Below are 14510 nucleotides of genomic sequence, written 5' to 3'. Positions count from 1 at the left end.
ACAAAACTATAACTATAACTATAATTATAACTATTTAGTTGAAGAAGAATTCCCATATTTATCAATTAATGATTGCTTCTTTGCTAATAAAATTTTCTTCTCATCTTCTTTCTTTTGCTTTGCTTTAAGCATCATTAAAGTAGGACTAGCTTCAAGACTATAGTCTAAATTTGTTTCAGATACATCATCAATTTGATCATTATCTGTATTTGAATTTGAACCAGATAATTTATTAATTAATTGATTTGTTTGCTTTTCCTTTAGATCATTTTGATCAATTTCCCAAGCAAATTTTTGAAGATTGACTAAATCTTTTCCTTCTCCACTTAATTTCTTAACAAATTGATGTTTATCATTTAAGAAACCTTTTTCTAAATTTTTGCTTAATCGAGATTTAGGATCATAATCAACTCTTATTTTATTATCGGGATGAGTAGTTATATTATATATATATGATGGAATATCTTGTCTATCTCGTATCATCTTTTCTGATACATCTTGTTTGCTATTGATTTGAATATCTTTACGATCTAATCCCAATTCAAATAACTCTAATTCATAATCTGTATCATCAGATTCATCATCTTTAGTTTGAGTTTGAGTTTGATTACGTTTAGATTTTTGTTTAATTTTATCCCAATTCTCATATACTTTATCCCATTCCTTACTATTATATCCATACCATCTATCACGCTTACTATCATATATATTTTTATCATTATCATTATTATTAATTTGGGTTAAAGATGATTTATCTTTATTATTATTATTATTATTATCATCATCATATTCATCAATCTTTTTAATGTATGCATTATCCTTTACAATGAATTCATCATGAATACCATTCCCCGAAGTCGGTATACTGTAATCAACAATGACTTCTTTTCTTTTCCTTTGATGTGATAAGTAATCTTCTTTTACTTCATTGTTAGTATCATTGTTATCATCATCAGTATCATTAGCTTTCAGATGATCTTGTCCTTTTCCTTGTCCTTCCTGTTGATACCATGGTCTTTCAACTATATATTTCGGTATATAGGGATTGATCTCTCCTGGCTTTAAGTCAGACCTATGTCTTGGCTTAGGCTTTTCTGTATCTTTTGAACTCATGGTTTACACATATAAGAGTAAATATTTTAGTTTATTGTGTTAGTGAAAAATTGCGATTGATATCCCACACATTTTTTCAAGTTAATGCAATTTATTAATATACAAATATACAAGATTAAAGTTAAGGTCTATATTACTAAATTATAGTGTATTCTATATATGATGAGTTAGCTTAAAAACCCTTCCATTCATCTTCATCTTCTTCATCATCATCATTTTCTCCTCGTTTTCCTTCTTCTTCATTGTCTTCATCTTCATCTTCATCATCTTCATCTTCATCATCTTCATCTTCTACTACACCCCAAGTTATTAATCTTTCATCATCTAATACATCTTCCTTACATTTTTCTCTTAATGTCTTTAATGCAGCCTCTTTATTTAATCTTGCAAATGGTGAAATTAAATCTTTAATTGGTATATTAGAGCATATATCAATTTTAGTTTTAATTAATGCTTGATATTTTTCAAGATAATCTTTATCATCCTTATTTAATTCTTCTTCTTGTAAATCTTCAAATATAACTAATTCTAATTCTTCAATAAAAATATCACATAAATGATATGGTAATGCCATAGGAATTGATTTATCACCACTTAATATTCCTTCATTTAAAACTAAAAGCCAACCTTGTATAAGTTTATTATCCCAATTTTGAGATTTTAAATATTTAAAATTATGTCTTAAAACTCTTCTAATTAATAAATAATATTTATCAATTCTCCATTGATCAATACTTGGCCATTGTAAAATCATTATTTGAAAGAATGCTTTAACAAAAAGATTAAAATTACTATGATCATTAATATTTTCTGAATATAATTTCCCAAGACTTTCACTAAGTCTTTCTTGAGCTGGTGCTCTATCACAATACCACATAGAGAAATATAATCCTTTCCATAATTTTTCATAATCTAATAATGATATTTTATTATGTTTACTAGTAGATTTTGATGCTAAATATCTTCTTAATGATTCTAATGCTCCATCTCTGGTTTTCTTGTCGTTGGATGCTAATTTCCTCACAAAAGCAGAGGATGCTGTGGCCGATGACATAATGTTATATCTGCTTTTATATGTTATAAATGGTACCTTTTACAATTTTTAATGTTAATTAAATCCATCTACATAGTGAAAAAAAAAAATTATTGAAAAGCGAAGATCATTGAAAAATCATGTGACCACACACGTGACAAAACATTCCCGATTAGGAATTTAACCATTAATTTTCAACTACTAATAGTCCAAGTACTGCTACTACTACAACTACAATTAAAGCTAGTAGATTAAACGTTCGAATTTGTATTATTATAAATAATAGCTACAGTTAAAAAAAAGTACATGACATAAGCATAGAAATGAACCATTATTGGATGAATTAGATACACGATGTCCCTTCCTGACAACAGACAGAATGGACAAAAATTTGCTTGTATTGACCATTGAAATGGAAAAGATTTGATTTATTATATTATGTTTTATATGAAGTTACCTGAACAGAAGGATTATAATGTAATATTAAGGAAATTTTCTCAAACATGTTTAAACAATCAAGTATCTGATTGGGATATGAACTAACTTAACAGCATAACCAACAACACCCATCATAATAAAACCAACACCAACAGCTCTGATAATCTTAAAGTATTCTATAAATTAATGTTAGTATTTTATTTATTCATTATTATATCATGATATACATTTATCATTATTATCATTATCATTATCATTATCATTACTATAATTATACATACCCTTAGAATCTGGCTTTGTACATTTCTTAACAAATGCAGAACCATCTTTAAAGAATTCCACTGGAACTTCAGTGAATTTTTCTAAACCTTCAGAAGCCATCTTATATTATATTGTTATGAAATGCTTATAATTGAATCAATCAGTCTATAATCTCTTGCAAATACTGGTGTTCATTTTCGTTCACTTTTTTTTTCCATCCACGTATGTGTTAATGTACGTAAAAGGCTGATCATAAATTAGGACTGAGCACACGACCATTGAATTAGTATAAATTAAATTAAATTAAATTAAATGCTATTTTATATATGCTAGTAATATGCCTATTTATAATGCTATATATATATTACAACTATAATAAGTCTAAAAGGGATTCATCATCCTTCTCTTCTGATCTTAAACTAATCATAAATTCTTGTCTCTTCTTTTCAATCATTTTTCTGTATTGAGGTAATCTTTCCTGTTCCCAAAATTTAGTTAAATTCTCTTTCATATCTTCATCAATTGACCATTTATTGATCAAGGGTATACATTGTCCAGCGTAAGTAGATTTCCATTTATAATCTATCAAGCTTTTCATTGCTTCTTCATATAATATATAAACAAATTCATCTATTCTCTTCAGGGTTCCAAATTTTAAATAATCTCGACTATTAAATGTATTATATGATAATTCATATTGTTCATAATGCTTTAATAATATCTTTAAATATTCATAATATTGACTTTCAATCTTTTCTTTATCTTCAACCAATTCTTGCTTTAAATAATCAAGATATACTTTATAAAGTCTTTTTGAAAAGTATCCTCCACCAACTTGTTGATATAATTTCCATAATTCATTAAAAGTATTAATTCTTTCATTCTTTAAATTTGATAAAAATACTAAGAATCCTTCATAATCAAAATTCACGTCTTGTTGAACTTCAGTCAATGATTTTTCACGTTTGTTAATCTTATTCTTGTTAGATTCCTTTGATGTTTGATTTAAGAAATAAGCAAGTGATCTCTTCTCTTCAAATTCAGTCGAATAATCACACCATTTAAATGCTTGTTCCCAAAATGGTCTTGATTCAAATCCTGACAACTTAATACCATATATATCTTCAAATGCACTTACATATTTCATTCCTTTAAAGAATTCTTTATTGTATGATAATGATACCATAATTGCTTTAACAATTGATAGGTTTGGAAATTGAATATCATCTTTTTTATATATCTGAAATGATGGATCTAATTTTCCATCAGGATCTATACCATAATAAGTTACTATGAATTGAAACATTTCATCTAAATTTCCACTATAACCAATTGAATATATTAAAGTTTCGGCTAATTCATTATTCAAAATAAATTTTGTTGGAGATTGATGTGTAGCTTTAAGAAAATCACTAAAGATCTTCTTATAAGATTCTGTATGTTTTACATTAGAAAATTTTGGATCATAATGACGAGATGAAATATCAGTAGGTTTTAAAGGCCATCCACGAGGAGAACCATAAGATTGAACATAGAATTTATAAATCCACATTTTATAAGTCATTAATTCTTGATAATTCTTTGGAAATTCTGTTTCAAATCTTTCGAACCATTTATTTACTAAATCAAATTTCAAATTATGATATTCTAAAATTATTAAATTTTCATAATCTTCAACTTGTAATCGATAACCTGAAAGTGATGAAGATGCGTATAAATCTCTTCTCTTTGATTTATGATATATGGAATCTGTGGAATTCTTCGTTTTATAGATGATATTACCATAAAGGTTTCTTATTGAATCTAATAATGAAGCTGCCTCTATTTCTCTTTTCTTTTTAGTTTTTGATTGTATTCCTTTTGATTGTCGTATAGGAGCATCCGAAACATCTCTAAACAATATTTTATATTGATGAGTTATTATTTTTTTCAATATATATGAGAATTCTTTACGAGTTAAAGTTCCAAATAAGTCATCAAGAGACATTTCTGACCATTTTAATAACAAATCCATGATAGCTTTATAATTATTAATTTGTAAAAGCTTGTAGATCTCATGCTTTAATTTCTCTGATTTAGTTAAATTTTCAAAGTTTCGTAGTTCACTAGTGGCATATTGAATATTTACTTCATTTTTGAATCTTTCAGAAGGAATATCTTTTAAATAATCGTTTATATTAACTATTTTCTTAGATTTCAAAGTAGTTAATACTTTAGCTTCGATATTAGAATTACTAGCAAGTATTTCTTCATTTAGTAAAATTGATGGAGACGATAAAAATCTTCTACAGGGTTGTGAAACATTTAACTTTGACAACGACCTTATCCTCGAAGCCATCTTGTTCTTTATGAAAGGGATATAATATCCTATTTACTCTACTAGTTTAATAGGGTAGATTGAAATTTTTCACTCTTAAGACTGAAAAAAAAAAAAAAATTATTGGTGCAATTTACCCGCACTTCCCATCTATACGCTCATTGATTTTAAAATCATTTGTATATTATTATATAACAAATAAATAAAGCTACTTTGACTATATATTGATATTCTCACCAGGAGTTATTAACATCTTAAAGTTTGACCCCACCAATTGCTTCTGCAAATTTTGTATCAATATGATTTGCATTAAAAACAGCAATATCTTTTAAACCATCAGAAACACTAGTACCATCAATAATATCTTGAATATGCTTCTTAGTACCTTTAATAGCCCATTGTTGATTACCATTAATTTCTTCACCTAAACCTTTACAATATTCAATTCCTGCTTCAAAATCAGGAACAATTTTACTAATTAATCCAAGTTTTAATGCTTCATTAGCATTAAATGTTGCACCTGTTAATGCATATTGATATAATAATGATTTATTATTAACAAGTGCAGGTAATCTTTGTAATGAACCAATATCGGCAGCAATTCCAATTTTAATTTCTCTAATTGAAAGTTTTACATCTTTAGTGGCGACTCTTATAGTGACAGCACCAGCAATATCTAAAGCTAAACCATAAGCAATTCCATTTAATAAACATATAGTTGGAGTATTAATACGAGCTGGAGTACCAATAGCATGTTGAAATTCTCTAATATGAGCATGTAATTTATTATATTGTTGATCTTTTGTTAATCCCCCTGAACCAGAAAATGTTTCTAATGCAGTCTTTAAATTAAGTCCACTTGTAAATGCTCTCGCAGTTGATGATGAAATAAGAATAATATTTGTATCAGGATGTTCATCAATTTTAGTTAAAATTGCTTCATATTGTCTCCAAGTACTATCACTGAAAGCATTCAAACTTTTTGGATTATTAAATTGAACATGAATAAATCCAGTTTCAATCTCACTTACAATAAATTCATCATATTTCTTATAATCTTCAGCATTAAATGCTGGAACTTCTTCATTACTCATATTTATAATATGGGATTTCTACAGTATCTACAATAAAATTATCCTATTTATTTCATTAATCATGAAATTTGAATTTATTTATACTTCCTCTACAACACTTCTCGCCAACCGAGGTTTCAAAACTTAGCCTGTGTTTAGCGCAGTCAAAAAAATCTTTTGTGGGGAAAAATATATACCTGATGAATTTTTCCGTTACACCTTGTATTTACCAATAGGTGCCATATTTTCATCTTTAGCTGCAAGTTCTAAACCTTCAATCATTTTTGATCTTAATAATCTATTTGCTTCATGAACAGATTGTTCAGTCAAACCTTCTACCAATAAATAAAGTTTAGGTGGTGCCGAGATTTCTTTACCCTTTTTAATTGTAGGGGTTGGTATTTTTGTACCAGGAGGATAATATTGACCTTTATTAGTAATTGCAGCCGATGTAGTTTCAATAATTTTGGATAAACTATCTCTATTAAGTACTGTTAATCTAGCCTTTTGAGGTAAATCATTAATTGTAATTCGAGAATGGAAATTACCTCTATCGGGTCCAGCAGTTTCTGGTGCTCCACCTTCAATAATAGTAAAATCAGGTAATTTACTATCGTGGATTTTCGATTCTGGAGTTGGAGTTCCTTCCATGGAAAGTTCATTTTCTTTACGATTTTCTTCAGGTTCTTCAATATTAAATTCTTTCCTTTGAATAGCAAGATTACTTTCACGAATCTGTTGTAAATTATCTAATCCTCTTCCTCCAAAACCAAAATGATATTTGGCTTTACCCCTTTTAACATTGGCTAAGAATGTATCACTTATTTCAATTAATTTGGTAGGAATATCACTATCAGGTACTTTACTTAATCTCATAGCTTTAACTAAATCTGTTATACATCTCTCTTGATTAGATGATACAAATGTTAAAGCTGTACCTTTAGCACCAGCTCTACCAGTTCTACCAACTCTATGTACATAATCTTCTATATGATTTGGTGCATCATAATTTATAACAAGATTTAATCCTTTGACATCTAATCCTCGTGCTGCAATAGATGTAGCAATTAATATATTGAGTCCACTAGTTTTAGAAGAAAAATCTTTGATGGCATGCTTTCTATCTAATTGATCCTTACCTCCATGAATAGTTAAACATGGAAAATTTTCTGATAATAAACGGACCAATAAGTCATCTGCAAATGATTGTTTTTCTACAAATATTAATACTTTACCTTGAGGATCCAGGGATTGGAATTTTTTTAATTCTTCTGTTAATTTAATAAATTTATTTTCGTTAATTTCATTTTCGTCACCTTCAAATAATTCAACTAACTGTTTAACTTCCAGAGCTACAACACTAATACCACCCACAATGATTTCTATTGGATTATTTAATATTTTCTTAGCTAACAATTCCATTTTCCTTGGAAATGTAGCTGAAAATAATACTGTTTGTCTATCAGGTCGAATCTGGGTGAAAATCTTTGATACTTGAGGTTCAAACCCCATATCAAACATACGATCTGCTTCATCAAGAACCAAATAAGTTACTCTACGAAGATTAGTTACTCGTCCACCATTAGCAGCCAATAAATCAATAACTCGACCTGGAGTACCTACAATTATTTCGACACCTTTCTTTAGATCTGCTATTTGATTTTCTATTGGAGATCCACCATAACAACAACTAACTTTAAGTTCAAGCCTTTTAACAAAATTCTGTAATTCTTTATAAATTTGTAAGGCAAGTTCTCTTGTAGGAGTTAAAACTAAACCAATAGGTCCATCATCTTTGGATAATGGATCTTGATCTTGAATATGTCTTAACATTGGTAATACAAATGATAAAGTCTTACCTGAACCTGTTTTAGCAACACCTATTAAATCACGACCAGACATAATTGTTGGAAGAGCTTGAGATTGAATAGATGTTGGAGTAGTATAATGTAATTTATTAGTAATAATTTCATTATAAACTGAAGGAAGTGATAAATGAGACCATTTAGTTATTGGTTTAGGGATATTTAATCCATGGACTCTAATTCCATCCAATTCAAATCGGAGTGCTTCAACATCTTCAATACTTAATTGTTTTAATTCATATGGTTCCGTATAAAAATTCTTTCTAATAAATGAAAACTCTTGATTAGAATAATCTACTGCTTCCAATGCTTTTTCTTTATTCTGTAACTTTAATAATTTGGCCGATAATAACTTCTGTTGTAATTCATCATCATTCTCTTCATCATCTTCTTCCTCTTCCTTCTCACTTACATTATCATTCTCTTGTGTCTCACTAGTAGTTCGCACTAATTGTGTTTCATCATTCTTTTTGTCAAGCAGCTTTATAAATTGATCTAATTCATCGGGCTCATCATTATCTTTAGAATTACCATTAATATTATTATTGTAATTAATAGATTGTAGATCAATATCCAAATTTGGCTTTTTGAATTTAGGTTGAATATCTTCAATTTCATCATCATCTAATACTGATCTCTTAATATTAGAAGTTGTTATTGTCGCTACTGATTTAGGCTTAAGTTTTTTTATTCCTGAGATCTTTAAGTGAGATTGAGGACTTGACTGTTTAGCCTTAGAAGTTGCATTAAGTTTTTCATTTTCTAAAGCTTTCCTTCTCTTCCACTCCTCTAATTTAGATGATTTATTCGAATTCGAATTCGAATTGGAATTAGAATCAGTTTTCTCTTGTTCTTTCTTTTCTTTCCATTGTGCTAATTGTTCACGTCGCCTTCTTAATTTCTCTGCTTTTGTTAATTCTTCGTTACCTGTATTGTTAGTATGGTTACTTTCATTAGTTTGCCCTCTATTTCCAGGCATATTTTCTTTAATTTGACTATGATTAGTATCTTTACTATTCATAGACATTCTAAAACAGTACACACAATTAAGATGCAAAATATATAACCCTTAGTTTATTTAGGACTTTAATAAAGGGCTGGTTAAGCTGTAGTGTACTGAGTGTAAATGAATTTTTCATCAATCATCGCGAAATAAATTAAAAGTATAAAGTATGCGTAAAAATCTATGTATTAAAGGTTAAAGAAGTATAACTGTATATAAATTTATAATGCTGTAGTTACTGTAACCGTTTGAGAATTTAAAAGTAATATAGGAGGTAAATCATGAAGCCAAATTGCTAAATTATTAGTATATTGTAAAGAATCATCTTCATCTAAATGAGTTCCAATCGATGGAGCTGGTAAAGTTGAAAATATTACTTCTGTTTGATCTTTTGAAGAATGAACTTTCATTAATTCATTAAGAATTAAATGTTGACCTTTAGCAGGTAAATCATTAAAACTTAAATTCTTTAATTCTTCTTGTAATTGTTTAAGAGTAATATTAGATTCATCACTTGATTGAGTATGAGTTAATTTAGGTCTATTTTTATAAAATTCTGATCGGGAATTAGTTGGTTGATTTGGTGTTAAAGAATTTAATGCACTATCATTAATTGATGGAATTTCATCAACATCTTCATCACTTTCAGCTAAGAATTGAGGAGTTCTCATAACTTTAATAATATCATCTGTATTAGCAATAATTGAATGAGAATGTAAACTACTACTCTTCTTAGATGATGAATTATTCTTTTTCATATCTATAGAATTATAATCTTCATTGTTTTCGGATTTTTCTTCATTGCCTTCTACATTAATGTCATTCTTATCATTCTTCTTATTATTATTATCTTCATTATCAGCATCATCATCATCATCATCATCATCATCATCATCATTAACAAATTGAATGGTTGGTTCATTATCATCTCCTCCATCCTCTACATCATCCTTTACTTGAGATTGAGGAATTTTAATCGACAGAAAATTCGGTCTTAAATTAGATCTGGATGATCTAATGGATAATTGGTCAACTGATTTAACATTTGAATTCAAATAGAATTGATCTAATTGAGAATTCTTCTTCTTAATAACAGGTTTTTGTGGTGGTTGTGATTGTGATTGTGAATGGGAACTTACCGGTTCAGATAAAGGTGATGGTGTTGAAGTACTACCATAACCAGGTCCAGGAGTTGAACTATCATTTGAATCACTTTCAAAATCATCCTTATCACTATCACTACTATCACTACTATCAAATGCATCAGAATCAAGAAATTTATCACCATTATTTTGAGCTTTAACATTAAATGAAAGTGATAATCCTTGTTCATTTAAATTTGATAATGTATATCTCCTATTATTTTTAAGACTAGTAGGAATTGGTGGACTACTAGCTGATAATTTTAATGGAGCAAATTTTCTATCCGAAGAAGATAAACTTGTTCTTGAACTATTAACAGTTTTTGTTAAATGAGATTTATGCTTTCTTAAAATTCTTGCCTTTTCTAATTCTTTTAGGGTATCTCTTGCATTACATAAATTTTTCCACCATTGATCATTAGCTAAGACTCTATCAATTCTATTAAAATCATCTTTATTAGAAGCTGTCTTATTATAACCTTTAACTAAGAAATTATAAGTATTAAGAGTACCTTCATCAAGACTTACAGTTTTTAATTCAGCATCTATTCTTAAATTTGATAATAAATCTTTTAATCTTTTTTGTTCATCATCAATTTCTCCAGAAGTTTCAACAAATGCAATTACTCTTAATTTATAATGACTAAATTTCCATTCTGGAACGGTTGATAAAATCGATCCTAATTGTAAAATTAATGTATAAGTATCAAAATTAGTTGATAATACTGATCTACCATCTTCCAGTAAATTTATTGATGACATTTGAATTGGATATAAATCAATATATTTTTTACTAACATTTTCAAGTGGTTTAGGATTTGAAAAGAAGAAATGATAAGCATGATCGATTTTTGGAATATTTAAATTTGAAAAATTTGCAGCCACCGCCACGGTAGCTTGTAAAATTATTAAATCTTCAACAATTTGTACCCATTGTTTAATATCAACTTTATCTTCTTTTCTACAATCATCAGTAGGTAATTCTGAATAATTTGATTTATCTTTAAAAGATTTAATAGCAGGTAATTCAACTCCATGTTTTTCTGCTTCATAAAATCCAAGAACTGTTATATTTGGTCTCATACCTCCTAATCCTGAACCTAAATAAACATTTCTTACTCCCCATGGTAAAGTAGGACCTAAAGCAATTTGAACAAAAGCTTTAACATTAGCAATATCTCTTAATTTGACCCAAGCTTGCTTTTGTTTTTCAACTTCTTTATAAGTTTGAACATTAAATTTTTTCTTTTCATCACCTCCATTTGTTGTATCATCAGCCATTATTACTACATGACCTAAAATATATAAACCTCCTTTCTTTAAATGATTACAAAATCCAATTAAATTCCAACTAGATCGAGGATCATCACATAATAATAAAATTTGTGGTCTCCAATATTTAACATTCATTTGTAATTTTAATCTTAAAAGATATTTTCTAACTTGATGATAAATTAATAATTGAGATATATCTCCAAATTTTGAAGGTGGTGTCAGATAATGAATCATTAAAATTAAAAACATTAAACAAAATATAATTAATGTAGCTGATAATCCATCAACAATAAACATAGCTATAAAACATGCTAAAACTCCTGTAAATGCAGTTCTTGAACTAAAATATTTAAATGAAGGTCTAAAATTTGGAGCAGAACCAACTTTTAATAAGAAACATGCCATATTAGTTACAATAAATGTCATTAAAAATGCCATAGTAATAAAAGTTGCAATTTGATTAATATCAGCAAATAAAAATATTTGGGCAATAAACCAAGTAGCAATTATACTTAAAACTTTTGCAATATCTTGTTGACGAGAAGATTTCTTTAAAGTAGTAAATAAATTTAAACCAGGAATAATTTTATCATCAGCAATTGCATTTAACATTGAAGCTGCTCCAACAATTCCCATAATTACTGAAAATAATGATGTTGAAAATTCTCCAAGTAAAATAATAATTCCTGATAAATTTACAGTTTGAATGATTTTAATATCTACATATAATAAATCTCGAGGGATTGCTGCACCCATTGAAATAATGACTGAAGAATATAAAATAAAAGTTACAAATAAACCTTTTAAAGTTCCTTCAGGTATAGATTTTGAAGGACTTTTTAAATCTCCTGACATTGAAGCACCAGCAAGAATACCAGCCGTTGCAGGAAAGAAGATTCCAAATAAATTTCTAAAAGTTTCAGGAATATTTGGTGGTTGAACTGATCCAGCAGCTCCACTAGTAAAATGAGGCCATAAATTTTCAAATAAAGTTTTATAATGAAGTCCAGTATATAATAAATTATCATGAGGAAATGGTAATGGATGGAAAGGTTTAACAAATAATGTTGATATTGGAATTGATAAAGTACTTATTGTTAAAACAATAAATAATAAAAATGCAGTTTTTGAAACTAATTGAGATCCAACTAATGCAATACCTGTACATATAGCTAATAAAATTGTTGAATATAATACTTGCCAAAAATAACCAACTGGAAGTAATTTCATAATTACTCCATCAATTTCACCAAAATTTACCATTAAAGGTTCAATAAATCCTACAACATTTAATGAACTATTAAGAATTTGTCCAATAAAAAATATAATTCCAATAGCTCCACCAAATTCTGGACCTAAAGATCTTGATATCATATAATAAGCTCCACCACCTTTAACTGTACCATTTGTTGATATAGCACTAATTGACATAGTAGTTAAAATATTAATTGAATAAGATAAAATTAATAAAAAAAATGTTCCAATTATACCCATTTGACCAATAATAAATCCAAATCTTAAAAACATTAAAATTGAAAGAACATTTAAAGCAGTTGGAAGAAATACTCCTTCAAATGTATCTAATTTATTACCATTATCTATTGAATTTTGTTTCTTCTTCTTTGATATTGATTTTCTTTTATTATCATATTGAGAATTTGATCCAATTGAATAATTAAGGTTTGATGGATTAATTGACAGTTTTCTTCGATGAGGTAATAATTTTGAAGTTTCATTGGAAGATGACTCACTGATTCGTACTGAAGACGAACCTGACTTCCCTCTACTTGACATTAGTGAGTCAACCTTAGAATTATCAGATAATTAAGAAATTCTTTATCAGATCCATCTATCTAGATAAAGAAATAATTAATTAATTAATTTAATTAAAGCGAAAAATTAACGCTTACCTGCATTTAATCATAATAAAAAAAATAAAATAAGATTAGCATCCGCTTTACAGGGCAATTGATTATGGAATAATTAAAACTATAGTATAGGAGTAACTATATACGAGTTCATTAGTAACCCTATAGTTGGTGATGGTGACTAATTGCACTTAATAGAGTATATATTTCTAAATATATCTAAATTATATAATATATCAATGGACATTAAAGTCCGATCACCCAACTAGTTTTGTGTAGAGTAGCTATCGCTTATGGGAACGATATCTAGATCTAGTTTTTTTTGAATGTTATCATGCATTAGTACAGTATCATACTGTTGGGTAGATATGGTGTAATCATGCTTGAGATCAATAGATTAAACTTTAATTCAAATATAATTAGCTGATCTTCGTAAAGTATTTAAATCAACTCAACTCAACAACTCAAGAAGGCTAGATCCTTATATAAATAGGAGTCAACCAAATAGGCACCAAATGTAGACTATAGAGTCACCCCTGACTTGTGCTATAATAACTTTTATTTGTTTATATATCTCGGACCGGAATTTCTCTTACCACCGGCCATTGGTCGGAAATCTTTAAACAGATCGAAATCTGTAATTTTAGGGTGTAATGTTAAAGAACTGTTACAGTTGTATGATTGCCAATATCTGAAGCTGTCAGTTGATTTTTTTCACTTCAGTAATGCGATATGTTTAAAATTTACCCCCTTATTATACATAGTTTCTGTCTCTGACTTTAAATTTAGGAAATAGCTCCTCTTGTAACGTTATCCGTAATGTTTCTTCAATATTACTGTTACTACGACTATAAAACACACCAATGTTATGAATGCTGCAACTAATATTATAATATAAAATTTCTGTTTGTATATTGGTTTACGTTTGTTTTCATTATTTTGCACCTCTGCACTTTTAACTCTCACCTGGTCTTCGAAGTGGTTACTAGGTTCACGGGACTCCAATTCATACGCTGACATAACGAAATAATTTGAGGGTCTTTTCTACTTCTGTCTTACTATGTTGAAAGACTACTGATGAACTACAAATATACGGTCAATTTAACTTCATTTTCTATTTTT

At 28.1% G+C, this 14510-nt stretch overlaps 7 protein-coding genes across 7 annotated transcripts; all 7 read right to left on the bottom strand. All coding sequences in view use genetic code 12, as the record gives it.

Moving 5' to 3' along the window:
- Window positions 1–15: 15 nt before the first annotated feature.
- SLU7 (mRNA splicing protein) lies at window positions 16–1199 on the bottom strand. The gene has a single exon (XM_064883549.1). The coding sequence runs from the start codon at window positions 1111–1113 to the stop codon at window positions 31–33; it is 1083 nt and encodes a 360-aa protein (XP_064741732.1). The 5' UTR covers window positions 1114–1199; the 3' UTR covers window positions 16–30.
- RJT21DRAFT_124709 (uncharacterized protein) lies at window positions 1140–2211 on the bottom strand. Its single transcript, XM_064882794.1, has one exon. The coding sequence runs from the start codon at window positions 2165–2167 to the stop codon at window positions 1286–1288; it is 882 nt and encodes a 293-aa protein (XP_064741731.1). The 5' UTR covers window positions 2168–2211; the 3' UTR covers window positions 1140–1285.
- Window positions 2212–2397: 186 nt separating this feature from the next.
- RJT21DRAFT_118080 (translocon subunit) lies at window positions 2398–3034 on the bottom strand. The gene is made up of 2 exons (XM_064880937.1): window positions 2866–3034; window positions 2398–2760 (listed from the first exon to the last, which is right to left on the bottom strand). The coding sequence occupies exons 1-2, from the start codon at window positions 2963–2965 to the stop codon at window positions 2654–2656; spliced, it is 207 nt and encodes a 68-aa protein (XP_064741730.1). The 5' UTR covers window positions 2966–3034; the 3' UTR covers window positions 2398–2653.
- An 89-nt stretch (window positions 3035–3123) lies between these two features.
- Window positions 3124–5221, bottom strand: RJT21DRAFT_118079 (uncharacterized protein). Its single transcript, XM_064880936.1, has one exon. The coding sequence runs from the start codon at window positions 5181–5183 to the stop codon at window positions 3216–3218; it is 1968 nt and encodes a 655-aa protein (XP_064741729.1). The 5' UTR covers window positions 5184–5221; the 3' UTR covers window positions 3124–3215.
- A 106-nt stretch (window positions 5222–5327) lies between these two features.
- Window positions 5328–6352, bottom strand: RJT21DRAFT_17080 (uncharacterized protein). Its single transcript, XM_064883546.1, has one exon. The coding sequence runs from the start codon at window positions 6254–6256 to the stop codon at window positions 5417–5419; it is 840 nt and encodes a 279-aa protein (XP_064741728.1). The 5' UTR covers window positions 6257–6352; the 3' UTR covers window positions 5328–5416.
- Window positions 6353–9259, bottom strand: PRP5 (DEAD-box RNA helicase). Its single transcript, XM_064883548.1, has one exon. The coding sequence runs from the start codon at window positions 9125–9127 to the stop codon at window positions 6449–6451; it is 2679 nt and encodes an 892-aa protein (XP_064741727.1). The 5' UTR covers window positions 9128–9259; the 3' UTR covers window positions 6353–6448.
- On the bottom strand, window positions 9215–13756 carry RJT21DRAFT_17083 (uncharacterized protein). The gene has a single exon (XM_064883547.1). The coding sequence runs from the start codon at window positions 13312–13314 to the stop codon at window positions 9325–9327; it is 3990 nt and encodes a 1329-aa protein (XP_064741726.1). The 5' UTR covers window positions 13315–13756; the 3' UTR covers window positions 9215–9324.
- Between the last annotated feature and the right edge of the window lie 754 nt (window positions 13757–14510).

Source organism: Scheffersomyces amazonensis (assembly GCF_036850825.1).
Source record: "Scheffersomyces amazonensis strain UFMG-HMD-26.3 chromosome Unknown RJT21scaffold_1, whole genome shotgun sequence".
Classification (NCBI taxonomy): Eukaryota; Fungi; Ascomycota; class Pichiomycetes; order Serinales; family Debaryomycetaceae; genus Scheffersomyces; species Scheffersomyces amazonensis.
This window is presented reverse-complemented; position numbering and strand designations above follow the sequence as displayed.